Genomic DNA, 20,551 nt, shown 5'->3' on the forward strand with positions numbered 1-20,551 from the left:
ACCGGGATTGGACTGTAGGATACATCCTGCAGCTGTACCAGGACACAGGATCTGGGTGTACCAGGGATGGTTGTAGCGGGATTGGATTGTAGGATACATCCTGCAGCTGTAGCAGGAGTCAGGATGCAGGGTCTGGCTGTATCAAGGATGGTTGTACCAGGATTGGACTGTAGGATACATCCTGTGGCTGTAGCAGGATGCAGGGTCTGGCTGTACTGGCTATGGTTGTACCAGGATTGGACTGTAGGATACATCCTGTGGCTGTAGCAGGATGCAGGGTCTGGCTGTACTGGGATTGGACTGTAGGATACATCCTGCAGCTGTAGCAGGATGCATCCAGCTGTAGCTTGGATGGGACTGGCTGCACCAGGTCCTGCATCACCTCGTCCTCCCCCCACTGCACAAAGGCACTGTCTGCTCCCCCCCAGCACAACACGGAGCCTGCACCGGGCCACCGAGTGGGTTTATTGGTATCAATGTCACAGAGCTGTGCACAACATGTCACGGGCAGGTGACGGCCGGGGCCATCGCACCCAGCCTGTCCCTGTCCCTGTGCTGGCACCCATGGGAACAGGGAGCACTGTGGGGCTTTCCAACGTGGCAGTCCCGGGAGGAGCTGCAGCAGCTCTCACCACCACTACCAGGGCTTGGAGTGGGTGACGAGGGGGCATCTATGGGGACTGTGGGGGGCTGAGGGGGCTGTGCCAGGTGTGGCACAGTGGGGACACTACAGGTGGCTGTGTCCCAAACTGGGGCGTGGGGGGCTGGCAGCTTAGCTCTCCTCTTTCTCAGCTTCCTCCTTCTCATCTTCATCATCCTTCTCTCCCTTGAGCTTCTGGCGAGCAAATTCCTCAATGACAATGTCCTCCTCGCTGGAAGGGAGAGCAGAGCACAGTGAGCCCACAGGAGGAAGGGAAATCCCTGCTGAGCCCAAACCCTGCTCCTGATGGTGACAGCACAGTGGTCACCCCGGCCCTGTCACCCCACTCAGAACACTCAGGTCCCTGTGAGGCACAGCCTGGCCCCAGCACACAACCCCAGACCCCACCGCTGGGAGCCTGCATGACCCAAGGAGCTTGGCCTGCAGCTTATGGTGGTTTTTCACACAATATTTTGCATTTCCAAGGGAAAACAAGGATAAGGAAACAAAGAGCTCAGTTACCTCCTGGAGGAAGGTGAGCAGTGAGTGACAGAAAGGGAGAGCACAAAGTGAAAAGCGGGGGATAAAACAGAAAAGAAGAGTCAGCAAAAGAGTTTCCAACAGTTTGGGAATGTCAAATGATTTGGCAAAACCTACATGGGGCCATGGTGGATACAGACCAAGAGATTTTCTCTTTGGAAGTTTAAATGTTCTCACTGAGCTGGGAAAGGGATGGTGTGAGAGGGATAAGTGTGAAAGCCTGGAGTTGCAGCCTGGTTTTCCAGGCCCCAAATCCCAGTGCTCACATCCTGTTGCAGGGTGTAACCAGACACAAAACCTTTGGCAGGGCAATGGTGCCAGGAATGGATTTGGCACTGCAGCTTCCCAGAGGGAAGACGTCCCAGCTGTGGCTTCAGCTGGAATAAGCTGATCTGGGAGGAGAAGAGGCCTCTGGTGCTGGGGAATGTGCAGGGGCACAGGGATGTGGCTTCCAGCAGCCCAGGGAGCTCTGTGTGGGGACCAAAACCATGGAGACATCTTGTCCAGTGATGGCACTTGTGTCTGGAAGACACTGCCAGCTGCTTCTGAGGGACAGGGCAAGGCCTGGGCTTGCAGCTGCTGTGGCTGCAGCAAGAGGACTTGTCAAATAAACCCTGGGAGTCTGCAGAACACATCCCAATCCCAGAATTTGGTCTCTCCTGCTGCCTCTGAGAGTGGCTGCTGTGACACCAGGCTTTGAGACCTGGGTGGTTCAATCCAAGGATGTGACCTCAAGCTGGGATGTCACACCCATCTGTGATGGATCTGTGTGGTTTGTCTGTTAGAGGGAACATCTCTTTACCTTGGCTTAGCTGTATTCCAGTGATAAGCACAGGGAGAAAGGGATGGGGAGAGAAAAGATGTGCAGGTTAATAGAGAAAGGGCATTTCAACTGGCAGCTCTGCTCAGTGCTTGGGTGTTTGCCTGGAAAGAGGGACAGTGGGAAGGGTGCTATGGGGAGGACATCTCCCACCCTGCTCCAGGACACAGGATGGGTGCAGCACAGCTGGACAGATGTGCCCATCCCATGGGAAAACTGCTCCCACCCCGCTCCAGGACAGCTGTGCCCATCCCACAGAGGGCAAAGCAGGGCCCTTGGCACTGGGGCAGCTGCACCAGAGTTGTTTTCACCAGCTCCCCCCTGAACCAGAAGCGCCTCTTTCCCACTGATTTTCGGCAGCATCCCACACACAACTCACAGTCATCAGGCTTCGGGTGCATGAGGATGACGGGCATCTCCACCCCAACATCACTGGAAGGAAAAGCAGCTCTGTCAAGGATCCTGCCCAGCACAGCCCCATGCTCAGCCCCACAGACAGCTCCCCTTACCTGGCAGTGAGATCCCCCAGGATGCTGTGGCAGCAGGAGAGAAGGGACAGAAATGAGCCAAGGCAGAGGAGGGGAGGTGTTAGGCTGTGCTTTATACTGAAGTGGAAGATGGTTGGTAATAGGGGTCACAGAGCAGCCCAGTGACCCCAGAGGAGCAGGCCAGGGATGAGGAGGCCCATGGTGTGACTGCCCTCTCAATTCCCCAGGGTACAAAACCCCCCAGCACAGCCTGAGCTGATGGCCCCTGATTCCCCTGACACAGAGCCTCACCCTCCTCGGGACACCACCAGGTTGACCTTCACTTTGTAGGACACCAGGATGCCCAGCACCTCCTTGTCCATGCCGGGTCTCAGGCTAGGAAAAAAGCAGAGGGGGACAGTGAAGGGGCTGTGCTGCCTGCAGACCCCGTCCACCCCACCCATGGCAGTGCCAGGCTTTATCTGCATCCTGCAACATGTGGGGCGCACTGGGGTTTAGGAGGGGAGGAAAACAGGAGAAGACGGGGGGGCACTTGGGATAAAGCCACAGAAAAGCTTCTGGAGGCCCATTCCAAGACAAGACCCAGCCCTGCAGAGGGATTCAGGACCTTTGAACAACATTGGGACTGGGAAGCTACTTCTTTCCTATGGGATGGAGAGACTTGTCACAAAATCCCTACATTTTCCAGCTGGATGGGGTGGGCTCAGGGGCCCTTGGTGGGAGCCCAGAGCAGGGGGAAGGCGTGGTGGGGAGCAGGGGGAGCCCACGCAGCCCTTACATGGTGGTGGAGGCCAGGTTGGTGTCCTCGTGCTTGAGTTTGCCATCGAGAGCGAGGCCTCGCTTCTGGCGGTTCGATGAGAGCATGGGGGTCACTGAGTACGTTTTGGAGAAGGTGGAATTGGCAGCCACAGTCTCACTGGAAGGGTGGGAAAAAAGAGCTCAGAGCCAGCCCCAGCCTGGGGGTGCTCAGCATCACTGCAGGCACCTGTGCAGAGCCAGCCCTGCCCTCCCCCTGCAGCTGCTGGGCCATTTCCTCCTTTCGTTCCCACCTCTCTTTCCCCTCTACAACCACTTCTTTTTTCTCCCCACCACCTTTCTACCTCCCTCCTCGTTCTCAGCAGGGCAGAGGCTGTGTCTGGCCTCAAAAATGCAAAGTGAGGAGATGAAGAAGCCTGGGAGCAGCTGTGCACCTTCCCCAGGGACCTCCCCAGCCACCACCAGCTTGTGCTGGTGGGACGTGGTCCACAGTCTTCTCTGTCCTCTGCATCTGCTCTTCTAACCCAGACATTTTCGCTGCTTGGTGTGAAACTGTCACATCCTCTCTCCCCATCTCTGTCCCATCCTCCTCCTCTTCCTCTCTCTCAGAAATGCCACATCACCCTCAGCCCCTTGTCCCTTACTTTATCTCCTCGGTGCACACAGTCTTCGTGTATTTATCCAGGGAATACAGGACCACGTCTGTGATCTGATCCACTGGGGACAGACAAGGGGGAGCCACGTTGGAGACATGGCAGGGGCTCATAGTCCCCGTCTCTGGCAGAGATGGGTGCTGGGACATGTCCCTTCTGCCCCTCTCTCACCTGAGATCTTTATTTTTTTCACAACCTTGTTGGTGGTGTTGTTGATGTTGACGGTCACGTTGATGGGGTCTCCGTGGTAGTAGATCTGCAAGGGGAAGAGGCTCAGTGATGTGACCAGAAACCCTGGTCGCCGTCTCTGGTGGGGACAGTGTCCTTACTGACCTCCCTGTCCAGGGAAGCTTCGAGGTGCAGAGGCTTGTCTGACATCATGAACTGCCGGGTGGTCTCGGCTCTCGGGGCTGGCCCCGTCTGCAGCGGGGCGAACTGCACCTTGCGGATGATGAGGCGCACAGAGTTCCTGTGGGGACACAGGTGGCACCCCCAGCGTCCCCCACCGTGTCAGCAAGGCCATCAAGGGGTCACAGGGACTCTTCGGGGACTTTACAGTGTCTCCAGCCAAAGGGTGAACGTTTCACCTGGCCCTTAGGATGTGGCACAGGGACCACAGTTTTGGGCAGAGTTCCCCATCCAATAATGTCACCCAGGCTGACAGAAACCCCTCAGCCTGACCCCTGAACTGGTCACCCCAAAAAGATCCTGTGGTTTAATTTTAGGGCCAAAAGGGGGAAAAGGGATCCCCTGAAAATACCTCTTGTGAATTTTCTCCTCCAGATTTTCAGCACAAAATCCTTTGACCTCGAAGTCCACGCCGCAGGCCTGGGGGAACATAGGAGGTCACTGAGCAGGAGGGGGACAGAGCTGCCTGAGCTTTAGGTTCCTTGTCTTCCTTCCTCCGCTGCATTCCCAGAAATCCTGCCTCTGATTCCAGCCATCCTCCCTTCCCACCAGTCACCCCATGCCCATGAGAATCTATTCTCATTTTTAGCACCCCACAGCTCAGCCCCTTCCCAGGGAGGATGGTCCAGGGGACACAGGCTGGGGACAGCAGCTCACCTTTCCCACATCATCTGGCCCGGGCTGCAGGGTGATGGAGCAGGGCAGGTTGGTGGCAATCTGGGCAGAGCAAGGAAAAAGAGAAAAAAGGGAATAAAGGGCGTGTTCAGAGCCGAGCCCTGGTGACGCCGTGGTGACACCGTGGTGACGCCGTGGAGCCGCGTGGCCGGGAGAGGCCGGGCAGCCTGTACCTCGAAGGTGAAGGGGTAGGCGTTCTCCCCGAGCTTCTTCATCAGCTTCTCCTGCAGAGGAGTGAGGGTTTTGGGAGCCTGGTCCGGCACGGGCGGGTACAGCTGGGTGGTCACCACGTAGATGTCCTTCCTGAAGGTCAGGCCGATCACGTCGAGGTCGTCGCGGCCGTAGCGGAAGGCGCAGGTCAGTGTCACGTACACTGAGCCGGGCAGGAGAGGCGTGAGGGGAGGGAGGAGAGGCACAGGGGGTGAATAAAGAGGCAAGAAAAACCGTTTCCAAAACTCTTCAGCAGAAATGAGACTTCCTCAGACACTAAATACAAACAGCATCCCTCACGTTCTTTGCTGCCGTGGCACCGATGGACAGCGAGCTGTAGGTGACATGGAGCAGCTTTAACCTGAGCACAGCCCCAGGCTGCTGCTGAGCTTGGAGCTGCTTCCATCCCCTCCCCTCGTGCTGTATTTCTGTATCAATACCTTTCCTGTCCTTTAGGTACTCCGGGTCGATCAGGCAGACACCATCTGCAAACAAGCAAAAGAAGAAGGACCGGTGAGCTCAGCTGCCTGGGAAGATCTTTATTAAAACACAGCTTTCTAAACCCAAATAATCCACTTTGCAGCTGGAAGGTGACTGAGAGGAGCTGTTGCCAAGGGGGGTGGCTGGCTTGTTTTGTCCCCTTCCCCACTATTTTTCCTAAGGATATTGCAGGGAAAATGGCATTTGCTCCTCCAGAGCTGCTCCTCCTGCTCTACACTGGGACTGGTCTCACCAGCCTCTCCTGCCTGTACTTCCCCCTCAGTGCTGGGCACAGCCCCACTCACCAACAGATTCCACTGAATCCACGTTATCCACATAGTCTCTCTTCCCCAGGTAGAGGGAAAGCTGGAAGCAGCACGTGGGGAAAGGGAGGAAGGAAGCAAGTTAATGTTTGCCGTAGAATTGGCCCAAATTTCGAAGCCCTGGGTTGTGTCATGGGTTTTGTCACCAGGCTGGACCAGAATCACCTTGAAGGGGTCATATCAGGGTATTTTTAAATTTCTGTTTTGAAAAGCCAGTCCTGCAGTGGCACCGTGGCAGGTCCAGGAATCAATGAGATTTCAAAGGGAAGGCAGACCCAGCCTGGATCCTGTGGGCAGATCCAGCCCAGAGAGATCCCAGCACAGCCCAAACCTTGGGCTAGACACACGAGGGGACAGGGCACAGAGACTCACCTTGCTGTTGGGGCTGGTCTTCTTGAAAACCCTGTGGAGAAAACAGAGACTGATGTTGGGAATGCCTTGGACAAGCCTGGATGGGGCACAGGGAGATGATGGGCAGCCCTACAAATGTGGTGCATCACCAAGAGCCACGCCAGGGTGTCCAGTCCCTGGAAAATTTCATGTCCTGCAAATTCAGGGCCAAACCTGCCCTGTGTGGCTACCCCAGGTGTACTCCTGAGCTCAGGGTGACCATGGAGGAGAGGGTGGATTCTGTGTCTTAAGGGCAAGTGAGAAAGACCAACACAGATCTCCATGGCAGCTCCATGGCATCCCACATTCCAGGCCCTGGGAGCAGCAGCTGGGTCGAGATGGGGTCTCACTTTCCTCCTCTGCTCCTGCCCTGCAGTGCCCTGCTCCATCCCAATTCCAGATAAATAAATCAATAAAGATACTTACTTTGATCCATCTGCCATTTTAACTCAGTGCAGGAGTGTCCACGTGGAAATCTGTGGGGAGAGACAGGAGAAGCATGGGATGAGGTGCTGGGGAAGAGGCAACCCCAGCCGTGGCCACCAGCCAACACCCTGAACATCCCAAAAAACTGCAGAGCCCTCAGGATATGGCACTGCCACCTTTGCAGAGCTTGGGAGCTCCAGGTTTGGCTTTGGGGCAGCACACAGGAGCTGAGCCAGCTCCTTGTTCCCATCCAAAAAGGTGATAAAGTGGGAGAGTGTTGCTCCACAAAAGAGGAAGCACAGGGGTGATTCTCAATGGATCCAATTCAAGGCTGGGAAAGGCAAGAAAATGAACAAAAGGCCTTATAGAATCTCAGTTTTAATAGTTTTTCCTGGAAATTGGCTGTCATAGGACTGGGCTTGTTTTGTCCTATCACTCATAGGAAGGTGAGGAAAAGCCAGGGAGAAAGATCAAGGGAAGCTCAGTTGCCCATGGGAAGAGGGGTCTCAGGGCACAGGATCCCCCCATTCCCAACCCTTTGTGCTGGGAGTGGGGCTGGAGCTGCCCGAGCTCTGCTGGCTCAGCCTGTGTGCAGAAGGAGCCTGTAAAGATCCCACTGATCACCACTGATTCTCCAGGATATTAAATGGGATGAGCTCAGCCTCTTAGGGATAGACAGCTCTGACATGGGCACAGCTTAAGCCCAGGCAGGATTTTAAGCCCCAGGGGCACGTGGACGCAGTTGCCTCTGAACACAACATCAGGGAAGCTGGTGAGACAGAAGAAATGGCCATGGGAGTGAGGGGATGATCCTCTTCCCACAGGAAGACAAGAGATTAGTCCCAAGCTCAGGATCTTTGAAGTCCTTGGGTGCTGTGGGATGTGAAGTTGGAATTCTCACGGGGTGAGAAGATGCAAAGGGAGTGGGAGCAGTGTTTGGCTCCCTCCAGACCCCAGGAATTGGAAATGAGGCAATGAAAGGTGGAGGGGAGAAGAGCTGAACTCCTGCTCTACATCTCCCAGGCCCCAAAGAGAGGACTTGGACCTTCCCTGCTTGGCTCAGCTGTCCCATGCCACTACCTGACCTGTCCACCGTGTCCTTTGGCCACACTGGAATCCTTTCTGTCCACATTTCCCCCAATTTTCAGCTGCAAACCACCCTCCTTCCAGCCACAACCCAGCACCAGTGTCCTTATCCTGTTTTCCAAACCCTCAGAGCCCCGAAGCCGTGGCAGCAGAGCAGGCAGCACTCACCTGGCAGGAGGATGGACAGACAGACGTCGTCGTCGTCCTCTCCCAGCAGCTCCCAGTGCCACCCAGTCACTACGGGCTGCTCCCAGTCCTGCAGCTTCTTATATCCCCCCTGGCTGTCCCTCCCCTGGCATCTGATCTCTCGCCCACAAGCCTTGGCCAGGGCTCTGGGGGTGTGGCAGTGAGCGCGGGGAGAGGAGCTGGCGGGAAGAATCCTATTAATTAATTAACTGGGGAGACGATTCATGAGTAAGAGTGGGCTATAAATACATCCCTTGCTGGAGCCCTGGGAAAGCAGCTTAGAGGGATTGGCAAAGAGGGCTTAGGAGCAAGGTGATGGTAATTGAGGTGGAAGCTCTGCTCCTGGTGGGAAGGAGTGTGGATCCCCACAGGAGCTCTCTGCAGCTGCTCCCGTGGCAAGGGGAGATGGGATGGGTCTGGGCATGGGGTTGGATGGAGATGGCAGAGCAGGGAGCAGCCTGGAGTTCTCCCTCCCCTTCCTAGCTGGATAAGAGAAGGATGGAGGCACAAGCAGCTTCCTGCATGGCCGAGGTGCCCATGTAGTTGCTCGCCTAGAGGTGACCTGCCATGGCCCAGGGCACAGAGGACACCGTCCCCATGGGGACACTGAGGTACAAGATGATGGGGTGAAGGCAGGATTCATCCTCCCTGAACCAAGAGGGCAGGACCAGCCACCCCTGGTGGGTGGGACACAGAGCTGCCACTGTCCCCAGCACAGCCTGCCCAGCCCAGCATCCTTTCATAAGTCCAGGCTGGCCTCGCCTGACCCAATTAGCACATCATTAACTCCAGGTTTGCTGCGGCCAAGAGAAGACTGTGGAAAGTCCAAAGTGGCTCTACCTTATGGCTGCCAGGCAAGCAGAATTCCCACTGCAACCCTGTCCCAGCCACAGCCGTTGTGGGGGATGCCCTCCCATGGGAATGGCTGTGGGACTGGCTCTAGGGATGGGGCACAAGGACAGCCCAGGGCAGCTACAAACTGCTCCAGCAAGGCCCCACTCATCCTCCTCAGCTCCAGCACCACTCAAGCCCTTCCTTTGGGGCTGCACTTGGTTCTGGCTCAACCCTGAGCACTGGGATCAGGATATCCCTGTAGGAGCTCTGCCTCCTCCCAGGCCCCTGCCTCAGCTCAACAAAAATTATCACCTGGGTACCATCTCCTCCCAAACAGAGCTCACCTGTTCCCCCATGGCCACTGGGAGCTGCCATGCCATGCCCAGCCATGCCCAGCAGCCCCACTGCTGGGGCTTTAGCTGCCAGCACACGTACCCTGGGGTCGAGACTTGTGATCTCTTTAATTGCACACAGGAGAGCTGCTTAGGGTCCAGATTAACAGGTGCTATTTCTGCCACAGTCAGGGGGACACGTGAACTGTGACCTTCACACTGGCAGGTGAAAGAGGAGGAGGAAGAGGAGGAAAAGCAGGAGGAGGAGGAGGCAGCCCCACTTGGACATCCTCAGCCTGGCCAGGGCCCTCAGCACTGTGCCTGGGGCACCTAATCCTGAGCTTTGTTTGTGGCTCTTCCTTACGCTCTTAATGAAAACCCTGTGACTGGGGCCACTCACTGGCTCTGCAGGGTCTGCACAGCGTGGTGAGGTGGAGAGCAGGGCTCACCTTGGGTCCCTTCAGCTCAGCCTAATCCCAACTGGGTGGTTTCAGCCTTGCCCCAGCTGGGGAGCAGATAATTCCCCTCCCCAAAAGAGTGGGGAGATGAACAGAGCCCACATCCCTTCCCACGCTCACCCTGGGCTCCAAACCAAGCGCTGGGGAAGGAAGAAGAATTCAAAATAATGGGGAAATGAAAGAGGCTTCTTCCTTTTTCCTGCGTGATGAATGGCCAGAGGTTCCTCCCACCTCCTCATCCCACCATCCCTCCAGGTACATGCACTGTGTGAAGCACTGCTCAAACAGCCACTCCCAGAGGGGCAGGACACCAGTGGGCGTGGGGCTGGTGGAGCGTGGCTGCTTCGTCCCTCTGTCCCAAAGGACAGTGCCCTGGAGCATCCTGCCTTCCCAGGGAAGGGCCATGGGGCTTCCTGCATCCACAGGCTCTGGAGGGAACCTCGGTGCAGGCAGAGCCCCCAGCAGAGCCCACGTTGCCTTCCCAACCTCACCTGTGCCCAGGTGCTGGCAGGTGCCTCTGGCTCGGTCCCAGCTCTGCCTCTGGCACTGCACACCACAGCCACCTTACATAAACACAGCAGGCACTGCTGATTTCCCAAAGCCCTTCAGAGCTCCAGGGCTTTCTCCCCTGATCCGGATTAAGCGGCATGGATGGCATTAATCAGGAGATAGGCACCTCCACGCCTGCCAGGAATTACTGCCCTGCTGTTAAGTAACAGGATGGAGCAGCGCTGGTGGGACTGGGGCTCCAGCAGGATGGGTCTGTGCAGCCCCACACAAACCTGCCACCTCTGTGTGTCCCCACAGCAGGTGCTGGGCAGAGTTGCACCCACTGCTGTGTGACCAGAACACCAGCCCAAAATAAACTGGGTGGCCCAACTTCTCACTGGCCCGGCCACAGGTTCCTCTCGAGGCTGGGAAGCCAGGAGGAAGCCTCGCAGGGGGTTTTGGCAGATCTGTGCTGGAGGGCTGGGGCAGGAGGTGGGGAGAACAGTCCCTTAGCATGGGCCCAGGGCTGCAGGGATGTGCAATGGTGCCAAGGGTGGGGAACAGTCAGGAGCGTGGCTTGGCACAGCTCTCCATCCTCATCCTTATCCTCATCCTCCTCCAGCAGGAATCTACTTCTCCATCTATCTCCTGAGCAGCTCTGGAGCTGCCAGGCACTTGGACAGCAGACGGTGACTGCTGCTCATCTGTAATTAATCGCTGTTAATCACCCTGGCAGCTCGAGCCACCACACGCGTGTGGGCCGCTCGCTCCTGGCCACGAGGAGTAAAACCTCTGGGGCTACACCCGGGACCTGCGGTGCTGCCCAAACCCTATCCTGCTGGGAAAACCTCCCGACCCCTTCCCGGGAGCCCCTGAACCCAAACTCCCTCACCCCTGCAGGCAGGCAGGGCACACACAGGTGTGGTGACATGGGTGCCACTGTGGGTGCCCGGTGCCCGCAGCTGCTCCGTCTCTCTCCGCCCCAGCAGCGGGCAGCTCAATCCCCACTCACCACCCCAAACACATTTCAGGGGCTTTCTGCCATCCTGCACCTCTGGCAGTGCCTGCTCCCAGCGTTCTGCCCATCCCTCATGCCCGAGGAGGATGTGCAGGGAGCGGGCGGAGGCAGAGCGCTCTGCGGGGCTGTCCCCGCTGTCCCCGCCGAGCCGAGCCGAGCCGAGCCGAGCCGAGCCGCGTGGCCGCTGCCTTGCCCCGGTAGCGGGGCTGGAGGAGGAGCGAGGAGGCCGCTCTGGGCTGGGGAGAGCGGGGCGCACAGAAGGAGGAAGAGCGCGGCTGAGCGAGCAGCACCGAGCCCGTGGTTCGGGAACCGAGGGCACCGCGGCGGGCGCTGCGCGACCCCCGAGAGCCGCCCCGATGGGCGGCGTGGCGGGCAGGGGGCCGGCGTGACCCGCCCAGCAGCATCACTGCTCCGCTCCCGCCCGGCTGGACCCCCAAAAACTCAGCTCGCTGCCCACAGCGCCCCACAAGAGCCGCGGGAGCCCCGCACGGCGTCTGTGAGGGACGGTGAGTACGCGGGGTGAGGTCGGACCCCTGGGTGCCACCAGCATGGCCTGTCCTCGCCGCGCACCACAGCAGGATGGTGGCCCGGGGCCGCTTTTCCTGTGACTTCCCCAACAGGAGAGATGCGCTCGCTGATCTGCCCCCGTGTTCCCCGCAGGCTGGAGCCTCCGTGATGAGGATCCTCCGCACCCCCAGCCTCCCCCAGCTGCCTCCCTGGTGCTCCAGCCACGCTGCCCGGCCGCAGGGTGCCCTGTGCCCATGAGCATCATCTCGGCGGCTCCCTGTCACCCTCCGGGACCTGCAGCCAGCACCACGCTCGGGGGCCGGGGGCCCGGTGTCCCCTCGCCACTCCCTCCTACAGCCGCCCCAGCAGCCCCCGTGAGCGCCAGCAGCCCCTGCTGAGCTGGATGTGGTGCCGGGACGGGGACACGGCTCGGCAGGATGGCGGCAGCAGGGTGGTACCACCGCGACATCAGCCAGGTGGTGGCCGAGGAGCTGCTGGCCAGGGCTGGGCGGGACGGCTCCTTCCTGGTGCGGGACAGCGAGTCGGTGAAGGGGGCATATGCCCTGTGCCTCCTGTGAGTCCCTGCCCCTCCTCTGCGTGGGCCTTCTGTGTCTGTGCCCCTTGCCTGCCTCCCTCTGTGCCTCTCCCTGCTCCAGGCGCTGCCAAAACCCCGCGGAAGATCCTTCTGCAGGGATGTGGGTGGGGTGGCAGCTCCCTGGCACCGGGGTTTGAGTGATCCCCGGGTCAGGGCAGTGGAGCTGTGTCCTTGGGAGCAGGATGAAGGTTGGGCCCTCAGCCCTGCCCAGCGCCATGGCTGCTGAATGGATAAACCAAATACAGGGCACACTGAGCTGTTTTGGGCTGCCTGCTGGCCTGTGAGCATCTCCCATGCTGGGGATTTGGGGCTACGGCCCCCAAGATGGGGCCTCTTGCCATCCCCACACCTGGAACCAGGTGTGCAGCCCCTGAGAGCATTGCTGCCTCACACCCTTCCTGTTCTGCACCCTTCCTGCTTCCTTGTCATGTGTGGGGGCAGGTTTGGCAGGTGCACCCCCTTTCCTTCACTGGCCTGGCTCTTTGTGCGGGGCAAATTCCAAATTTCGGCGCCGGGGGTGCGGGGCACGAGCCAGAGTCCAGGCTGGTGGCACAGGATGGTGGCACGGGCAGGGATGTGCGCTGGCCCCACAGGCAGCACGGCAAAGGCTCGAGTCACGGCTGTCCCGTGCTCTTTGGGAGCAGGGGGACAATGCACATCCTCCGACAGAGGATGAGGGTGATGATTTATTTCTAGAAATGCTCACTCAGCTCCTCTCCCTGCAGAGGGGACGGGGTGTTTGTCTCAGGGCTGGGCCCCCAGCGCTGCCACAGGGCAGCAGAATGGAGCCCTCCCCTGCTCTCTCCAGGTTCCAGAGGCGCGTCTACACCTACCGCATCCTCCCCGATGACGAGGGGCTGCTCTCCGTGCAGGTGGGTGCAGGGGGTGCCCCCCGGCCTGGGCGGTGCCTCGGAGCTGGGCGTGGGCAGGATGCAGCTGTGCAGGGCCCGGGCTGCTCGTCCCCCTCGCCGGCGAGGCGGCAGCAGCAGCCTGCGGTTTGTTTTCTGCACGAGATGCAGGATGCGGGCGCTTCGCAGCCGCTCCAGCTCGGGAGGAGGAGCTGCCTCAGCGCAGCATCCCGGCACTGTCCCTTCCTGCCACGCACCCTGTCACAGCCTGGCCACACGGAGCCAGCCCCTTCAGGGGTCTGTCCTGCCCTCACCGCAGCTCCCCGCAGCTGCCCTTTCTGCCCCCTAAAAAGAGCATGCTGGGTGTCCACAGGGAAAATCCCCATCTGCTGAAGGAGGCTGATGTCTCCATGCTCCTCCATGGGTCCGGTGTCCAACTGGCCCTTCCAACTCACCACGGGCACATTTTGAGGGACAGACCCACTGCACACAGCAGCCTGGGGCTGCCCTGGCGGAGGAGGGGATGTGATGGTGCTTCCCCCGCTCTGCCCCTCCAGACCATCCAGGGCATCCAAGCCAAGTGTTTCCGCACCCTCCCCGACCTGATCGGTGCCTACCAGCACCCCAACAACGGGCTGGCGACCCCGCTGCTGCACCCCGTGCACCGCCCGGGGCCGGACGAGGACTCGGGTGAGCCGGGGAGGGCCCGGGGGCTGTGCCAGGCTGGCAGCGGGGAGGGTCCCGCTGAGCCGGTGGCTCTGCCCACAGACGGGGAGGATGCCCAGGGCTGGGGGCACACGGTGCCGTGTCCCGGCGCTCCCCCCTCCAGCCGGACCCACATCCCGCAGCAGCTGCACCAGAGGCTGCAGGAGCAGCTCCGCAGCAGGTAACGCACCCCTGCCCGCCCCGGGCGATGGGATGGTCATGCCCAGGGGACATCCTCATGTCCACCCCTCTCCCAGCCCGGCCAGTGACTTCATGGGCTTCATGGCCGAGTACCTGACCCACCACGTGCACGACCTGGAGGCTCTGTGCCACCTCAGCACCGCCCTCGCCACTGCCTGCCGGGCACTGCACAGGTCAGGGGCCTGGGGATGGTGGGGCCGGAGCGGGGCCACGGCCCGGGGTGGCCGTCCTTGTCCCTGTCCCCTTTCGGTGGCTGAGGGTCGCGTCAAGGCACGGCAAATGCCCACACCACCCCTCGCCCGTTCCCTCCTCCCCTGCAGTGAGATCGACTTCACGCTGGCGGGTCTGGAGACCCTGGCCAGGGTGTTCGACCCCCCCGTGTCCCCTCGCAGCCCGGCCAGGGAGCAGGTGAGTGCCCCCACAGCCCCCAGAGACCTCCCAGACCCGCAGCGAGGCATCCACCGCTCCAGTGCCACCGTGCTGCTCCAGAATGATCCATCCTCCCCTTCAGGGTTTCCTGAGCAGCGACCCAGACCTGGAGCTGCTCCTCAACAAGATCTCCACTGTCAACCACCTCCTCTCTTCCCTGGAGAAGAAGGTGCCTGACCCCAGTCGTGGAGCAGGGGGAAGCACAGCTACCCCTCCCCTAAATTAACCCCTCTGCCACCCCAATCTCCGCTGGCAGCACATCCCAGCTGGCCCAGTGCCCCCAGCACACTGCCTGTCTCTCTGGCAGGTGCTGAAGTCGCTGCAGGAGACGGTGACAAGGCACAACCTGGCACTGCCCAGCGTGGCCGTGGCCCCCGTGCCAGCTGCCAGGCCCCTGGCCGTGCAGAACTTCGAGGTGAGGCTGGGGACATGGCAGGACCCCAGTGTCACTGCTGGGCAGGGTGGGGACAACCCCAGAGCCACATCCCTGTGTGCAGGTGAAGATGGGCAAGTCCCAGCGTGCGGCCCTGACGGTGGACGTGGAGTCGGGCACGGTGACCATCAGCAAGCGGGGCAGCAGCTCCCCGGAGGAGGTGATCCCACAGGACAAAAGTAAGAGGCTGCTGTGCTCCTGCTGGCTGCCCGTGGGATCCTTTGGGGCTCTAGGGTTCCCTGCCACAGGCCAATGTCCTGTCACACCTCAGCCCCCATCTCACATTGCCCCGTGGGAGTCACCATGCCCCCCTGACCCCCATCATTCAGTCCTGCAGCTGATCAAGTACCAGAGTGTGCAGAGCAAGGTGAGGCTGGTGTGTGCCCGTGAGAACCAGAAGAGCCTGAGCAGGGACTTCATCTTCCCCAATGCGCGGGTGAGCGGCACCGCCGTGCCCATGGCGAGTCCTGGGGGAATATGGGGCCCTTGGGAATATGGGAAGCAGCAAATCAGTGGTCTTAAGACTGAGATCACCTCTGCAAGCTGGCTCCTACACCTGGGGGTGATGTCCACCTGGTCCTGGGGTGCTGTGCCCCCCAACTCTCTAAGACACCCTCACCATCCTGCAGAAGAGAGAGGCTTTTTGCCAGCTGCTGCAGCTGATGAAGATGCAGCACTCCAACCTGGACGAGCCTGAGATCATCTCGGTGTATATCGGGACGTGGAACATGGGTAAGGGGCCAGGAGAAGGTGGCCTGGGAGATTGCTGTGGCTCTTTGTGAGCCTGGCTGGGTTTTGGGAGGTGTCTCAGGAAACCTCAGGTCCCAGCTGGTTGTAGTTTGAGGAGGAAGCTGGAGGTGACACCAATCAGCTGCCATGGGCTTTGTTTGACCTGTGGTGATCCATTCACTTGGAGGCCGTTAGGGAGACAGAGGAACGGGGATATCAGGAGGGTTTTGGGCTGTAAATCCCAGCACCAGTCTGGGATGCACAGACCTGATCCACGGGGCTGGCACTTTGCTTCCCACCCCGGCAGCTCCTGGAGACGGGCAGGGCTGTGCTGGAGAGGAGCTCGGGATCCTGGCACGTCCCCGTTGTGTGACCCATGTCCCTGCCCGCAGGCAGCACGCCCCCACCCCGCTCCCTGGCCTCCTGGCTGACCTCGAGGGGCTTGGGGCGCACGCAGGACGAGACCACGGCCTGCATCCCCCACGACATCTACGTCATCGGCACCCAGGAGAACTCCCTGGGCGATCGCGAGTGGGTCGAGTTCCTCTGCGCCTCCCTCAAGAGCCTCATGGCCATCGACTACCGAGTGGTAACGGCGGGCACAGCCAGCCCTGGCAGGCCTGGGGGGCTGGGCACCAGCAGCCGTCACCCCACAGCTCCTACCCCACCCCAAATCAGCCCAGGGAACCTCCTGTGCCCCACGGACCCCATGAGTGCTGTCCCCAGGAGTCAGGGTCACGCTGACCTACCTGTGTGTGCAGCCCGTCCTCCTGGCCATGGGGCACGATGGGGCCAGGCAGGCTGACCCTGTGCCCCACCACAGGTGGCCCTGCAGTGCCTGTGGAGCATCAAAATCGTGGTGCTGGTGAAGCCGGAGCACCAGCGGCGCATCAGCCACGTCCACACCTCCAGCGTGAAAACCGGGATCGCCAACACGCTGGGTAGGGAGGGGATGGGGCTGGGAGGTGACCCCTAGCCAGGGGGACAGCCTGAGGGCCAGCACAGGACCTCTGGGCTCCCCCAGAGCTCAGCGGTGGCACATCCCCGCAGGGAACAAGGGAGCTGTGGGCGTCTCCTTCCTTTTCAACGGGACCTCCTTTGGCTTCATCAATTGCCACCTGGCCTCTGGCAGCGAGAAGACCCACAGGTGATGCAGGGATGGGGAGGGTGGGGCAGCCACGGGGCAGGTGGGTGTTTCAGGGGGCTGGAGGAGCCCTGAGGGGCTGTGGGGCTGCCCCTGTCCCCAGCTGGCAGGAACAGAATTAGAGCAAGGTGTCCCCAGGGTGGCCCATATGGTGCTGCTGTCCCCCTGCAGGCGTAACCAGAACTACGGTGACATCCTGCACTCCCTGGCCCTGGGGGACAAACGTCTGGGGGGCTTCGACCTCACCCTGCGCTTCACCCACCTCTTCTGGTTCGGGGACCTCAACTACCGCCTGGACATGGACGTGCAGGTGGGACCCTGCAGGTGCCAGGCTGGGGACAGAGTGGGGACAGGAGCCTGGGGGTCACTGTCCCTTCCCTGGCACAGGACATCCTCAGCCACATCGTCAAGAAGGAGTTTCAGGCCCTCCTGGCTGTTGACCAGCTCAGCCTGGAGCGGGAGAAGAACAAGGTGTTCCTGCGGTTCAGTGAGTGTGGGGACGAGGGTGCTGCTCCTCCTGCTGAGACAGCAGCACCAGGGTCCCCACAGCCCTCCCCGTGTCACCCCCAGCTCTCAAGGTCCCCTCTGCTGGCCCAGCCCTGCAGAAGGTTCTGAGAGCCTGGGAGACCTTGGCGTGCACCAGGCCAGGGGTGCCAGCCATGGTGTGAGCCTGGCAGGGACCATGGCCCCCGTGCCACCTGCGTGTCCTGATTCCAGGTGAGGGTGACATCTCCTTCCCTCCCACGTACCGGTACGAGCGGGGCACCAGGGACACCTATGTGTGGCAGAAGTCCAAGCCCACGGGGGTGAGTTCCAGAGGCCTCCCTCCAAGCAGGACATCTCTGGGGACAGGGACAGCAGGGTGCTGAGGGGGCTGCGTGGTGATGCTCAGTCCCCACAGTTCCATCAGCCTGTTCCCTACCAAAACAGGGTCTGGGCAGGAGGGAACTCACTTTTTGGGGTGCTGGGATGCTCTTCTGGGCAGGGGGACCCAGACCTGAGAGGCCACTGGACCAGCTGCTTTCCCTATTTCTTTCTAGATGCGGATCAACGTCCCCTCGTGGTGCGACCGCATCTTGTGGAAGTCACACCCAGAGACCCACGTGGTGTGTAACTCCTACGGTGAGTGAGACCCCAGGGACACAGCAGCCAGGGGTGGCCAGTGCTGCCCAGGACCCCAGGGCTCTGGGACCCTCCCCAAGCTGCCCCTCCTGCCACCCAGGCTGCACTGATGACATCGTGACCAGTGACCACTCGCCTGTCTTTGCCACCTTTGAGGTGGGAGTGACGTCGCAGTTTGTGCCCAAGGAGGGTAAGGGCTGGGGTCTGTCGCCCCTCGGGCCGGGCTTGGGGTGAGCCCTGGCACCCCCTGACCTGCCAGGACCTGCCTGCAGCTCCCGGCTCCAGCCCCGAGGCGCTGGCCTGCATCGAGTGGGAGAGCATTGAGGTGATCCTGAAAACCACGAGCCGCAGCAAGTGCTACATCGAGTTCCACTCCTACTGCCTGGAGGGTGAGGGGGTGTCTGGGGTGCTGGGGGTGGCTGTGGGGGTTATCTAGCCTGGCTGGAGATGTGTGCCCTTCTGTCCCCCCCAGAGGTGCAGCGGAGTGGGGAGAACACCTTCCAGAACTGTGACATCCCTGGGTTCCTCAAGCTGGGCTGGTCCTCCAAGCATCTGCCTGTGGTGCGCAGCCCCGGAGCATCCTCATCCCCATCCCTGCCTCTGCCTCTGTACCCTGAGCCCCAAGGGGAGCTGCAGCTGTCACCAGCTCTCAGGACAGAGTCTCCCTGTGCCCCCCACCCCGTGGCAGCCCCCCAAGATCCCCCCTCTGTTCACAGCTGAACCCCATCCTGCCCGACCTGGAGTACCTGGGGGACCAGCACCTGCTCCTCAGCTTCAAGGGCGTGGAGAGCTGTGAGTCCTACGGTACGTGGGGATGGTGAAATTGGGGACACCGTGGTGGCAGGGGGGTGCCATCCCAAGTTACAGCCTGCTGGGTGTGAGGTTGGTAGCGGGATCTTGGCAGGAGGGACCCTGCTCCGGGTGCTGTTGTTCACGGGTGGCTCCCGTGTCCCCCGAGCACCGGGGGCTGACGCTGTGCCTTCAGGGGAATGCTGCCTCGCCCTGAGGTCAGCGATCGGCACCACGGCCCAGCAGTTCGAGACCTTCCTGTTCCACCGTGGCGAGGAGACGGGCTCGGTGCGCGGCTGGATGCGGGTCCGGGTCCCCCGGGGCCGGCGCGGCACCCGCGAGAGGCTCTACGGTAACGGCGGCCGCACCGGCCCCCGCCCGGTGCCCCGGGCTCGGGGACATCCTGGGCCACTTTCTCCTCTGGCCGTGGAGTGAGGCCAGACCTCGCTGCCTTTGCAGAGTGGATCAGCTTTGAGGAGGAGGAGGAGGAGAAGGATGCTGAGCCGGCGGCAGAGCCCCCGATGTGCCCCGAGCCTCCCCCGCAGCGCCCCAGGTACCCCAGGTGGGCTCGGCCGTGCCGGAGCCCCGGAGTGGGGGATGCTGAGCCCTTTCCCTGTCTGCGCTTCGCAGGAGCCGCCCCCGCAGCCTCCCGGAGCCCACCACCGACTACACCAACCCCGCCTACTTCATCTTCGAGGGAGTGCCCAACGCGTGGCTCCCGGGCCCCGGAGAAGCCCCCAAGAAGCAGGCAGAGGGCCCGGCCGGGGGCCAGCAGTGCCGGAGCCCCGCTGGACCGCGGGTCCCGTTACCCTCGGAGGAGGAGCCGCGGTGTGGCCGGCCCCGCTGTGTGCCACTGAGCCCGTGCCGTGGGCACCCACTCAGCGCCCCCGGAGCGGGCCACCACAAGAGACCCAAGTCGGCCGTCCTGACGAGGGACACGCTGGGACCGGGCGACTGCTCGCTGAATGTCGCTCAGCTGAGCCAGCTGGACCAGGCGTCAGCGCAGGGCAGGGGGGACAGCCAGGAGCTCCCACCGCGCCAGAGCCGCCCGGGCCTGGAGCCGCCACCGCGGCGCTGCCGGGAGCCACCGAGGCCGCCGGGCAAGCGGGGAGCGCTCGGTGCTCCGGAGCTGGAGGCTCAGCCTCCTCCGCCCGCCGACCTGCAGCCTGCCAGGATGTAGAGACAGCCGTGCCCGGCCCTGTGCACCCTCGTGCCCTCGGCAGCTGCTCCCTCCTGCCCAGCCGGTGCTCCCGGAGGATTTTCCCCTCCAGCACAGCTCCCGGGGCCGCTGCGCTGCTTCCCTTTGCTCTCGCTATCCAGAATAAAGCGTCGGGGATTGGGTACGCGTTTGCACACCTGGTTCTGCGGAAGGGCGAGGAGAAAAAGCGCCGAGCCAGGTGGAGAAAACACCGAGGCAAGAAAACACCGAAGGCGTTGCTTCCCACGTCTCCCCGTCCCACGGGAACCCCGCGCACCCCAGCCCTCGGGGCTGCCCCTGCCCGTCGCAAAGCTGATGGGTGCCACAGCCTTTAACCCCCTGCTCTGCTCTGCCCGGCACAGGGAGAGGGGCACCCCCTCAGAAACACGGGGACACGCCGGCCGTGTCCTGGCTGTGCCACTCGCGAGGTGGCCCCGGGTTTGGGAGCACGATGCCCGGGCTGGCCTCACGGTGGCAGTGGCCACCTTTGTCCCCGGGCTCGCCCCGCAGGGCTGGGGGCCAGCGGAGCAGCTGCGGGACCCCCGAGCCAGCGGGGCAGGAGGGCTGTCCTGGGCGGGCGAGGGGCCACGGGCCCCGGGGATGGGGGCTGCGACCCTCGTGGCTGAGGGACTGCGGTCC

The 20,551-nt window shown here is 61.4% G+C and overlaps 2 protein-coding genes across 8 annotated transcripts; one reads left to right on the forward strand and one right to left on the reverse strand.

Annotated features, from left to right (window-relative positions):
* Window positions 1–374: 374 nt before the first annotated feature.
* Window positions 375–13,288, reverse strand: ARR3 (arrestin 3). 4 transcript variants are annotated; one of them, XM_021537724.3, is made up of 18 exons: window positions 8,064–8,192; window positions 6,810–6,859; window positions 6,366–6,396; window positions 5,976–6,036; window positions 5,631–5,675; window positions 5,154–5,353; window positions 4,963–5,022; window positions 4,658–4,725; window positions 4,231–4,366; window positions 4,069–4,153; window positions 3,889–3,961; window positions 3,267–3,404; window positions 2,780–2,863; window positions 2,510–2,533; window positions 2,380–2,432; window positions 1,983–1,992; window positions 1,163–1,165; window positions 641–872 (listed from the first exon to the last, which is right to left on the reverse strand). In XM_021537724.3, the coding sequence occupies exons 2-18, from the start codon at window positions 6,824–6,826 to the stop codon at window positions 773–775; spliced, it is 1,188 nt and encodes a 395-aa protein (XP_021393399.1). In that variant the 5' UTR covers window positions 6,827–6,859; window positions 8,064–8,192; the 3' UTR covers window positions 641–772. The 4 variants fall into 4 exon arrangements, with proteins under 4 accessions (XP_085426736.1, XP_085426735.1, XP_085426737.1 ...); XM_085570610.1 differs by lacking the exons at window positions 1,163–1,165; window positions 1,983–1,992; window positions 8,064–8,192 and adding an exon at window positions 13,148–13,288 and having other exon boundaries at window positions 375–872; XM_085570609.1 differs by lacking the exons at window positions 1,163–1,165; window positions 1,983–1,992 and having other exon boundaries at window positions 375–872.
* Window positions 11,470–20,055, forward strand: LOC110474379 (phosphatidylinositol 3,4,5-trisphosphate 5-phosphatase 2A). Of its 4 annotated transcripts, XM_031504755.3 has the most exons (26): window positions 11,470–11,718; window positions 11,873–12,293; window positions 13,123–13,186; window positions 13,720–13,852; window positions 13,931–14,048; window positions 14,125–14,241; window positions 14,389–14,476; window positions 14,580–14,666; window positions 14,805–14,912; window positions 14,995–15,109; window positions 15,260–15,366; window positions 15,560–15,662; window positions 16,052–16,248; window positions 16,483–16,600; window positions 16,710–16,806; window positions 16,975–17,113; window positions 17,191–17,290; window positions 17,521–17,609; window positions 17,844–17,925; window positions 18,026–18,115; window positions 18,198–18,314; window positions 18,398–18,486; window positions 18,642–18,729; window positions 18,911–19,066; window positions 19,174–19,267; window positions 19,345–20,055. In XM_031504755.3, the coding sequence occupies exons 2-26, from the start codon at window positions 12,157–12,159 to the stop codon at window positions 19,892–19,894; spliced, it is 3,183 nt and encodes a 1,060-aa protein (XP_031360615.3). In that variant the 5' UTR covers window positions 11,470–11,718; window positions 11,873–12,156; the 3' UTR covers window positions 19,895–20,055. The 4 variants fall into 4 exon arrangements, with proteins under 4 accessions (XP_031360615.3, XP_085426732.1, XP_085426734.1 ...); XM_085570606.1 differs by lacking the exon at window positions 11,470–11,718 and having other exon boundaries at window positions 12,038–12,293; window positions 13,720–14,048; XM_085570608.1 differs by lacking the exons at window positions 11,470–11,718; window positions 11,873–12,293 and having other exon boundaries at window positions 12,692–13,186; window positions 13,720–14,048.
* The last annotated feature ends 496 nt before the right edge of the window (window positions 20,056–20,551 follow it).

Source organism: Lonchura striata, chromosome 4A (assembly GCF_050655825.1).
Source record: "Lonchura striata isolate lonStrDom1 chromosome 4A, ASM5065582v1, whole genome shotgun sequence".
Lineage (NCBI taxonomy): Eukaryota > Metazoa > Chordata > Aves > Passeriformes > Estrildidae > Lonchura > Lonchura striata.

Bases quoted from the DNA above. Each gene is read 5' to 3' on its own strand.
- ARR3 (XM_085570610.1), bottom strand. The intron at 5,023-5,153 runs GTACAGGCTGCC...TGCTCTGCCCAG, and splicing joins CCTACCCCTTCACCTTCGAG to ATTGCCACCAACCTGCCCTG. The intron at 2,864-3,266 runs GTAAGGGCTGCG...CTTTTTTCCTAG, and splicing joins AACCTGGCCTCCACCACCAT to CCTGAGACCCGGCATGGACA.
- LOC110474379 (XM_085570606.1), top strand. From the start codon at position 12,157: ATGGCGGCAGCAGGGTGGTACCACCGCGACATCAGCCAGGTGGTGGCC. The intron at 18,487-18,641 runs GTGCGCAGCCCC...CTCTGTTCACAG, and splicing joins CCTCCAAGCATCTGCCTGTG to CTGAACCCCATCCTGCCCGA. The intron at 18,730-18,910 runs GTACGTGGGGAT...CTGTGCCTTCAG, and splicing joins GGAGAGCTGTGAGTCCTACG to GGGAATGCTGCCTCGCCCTG.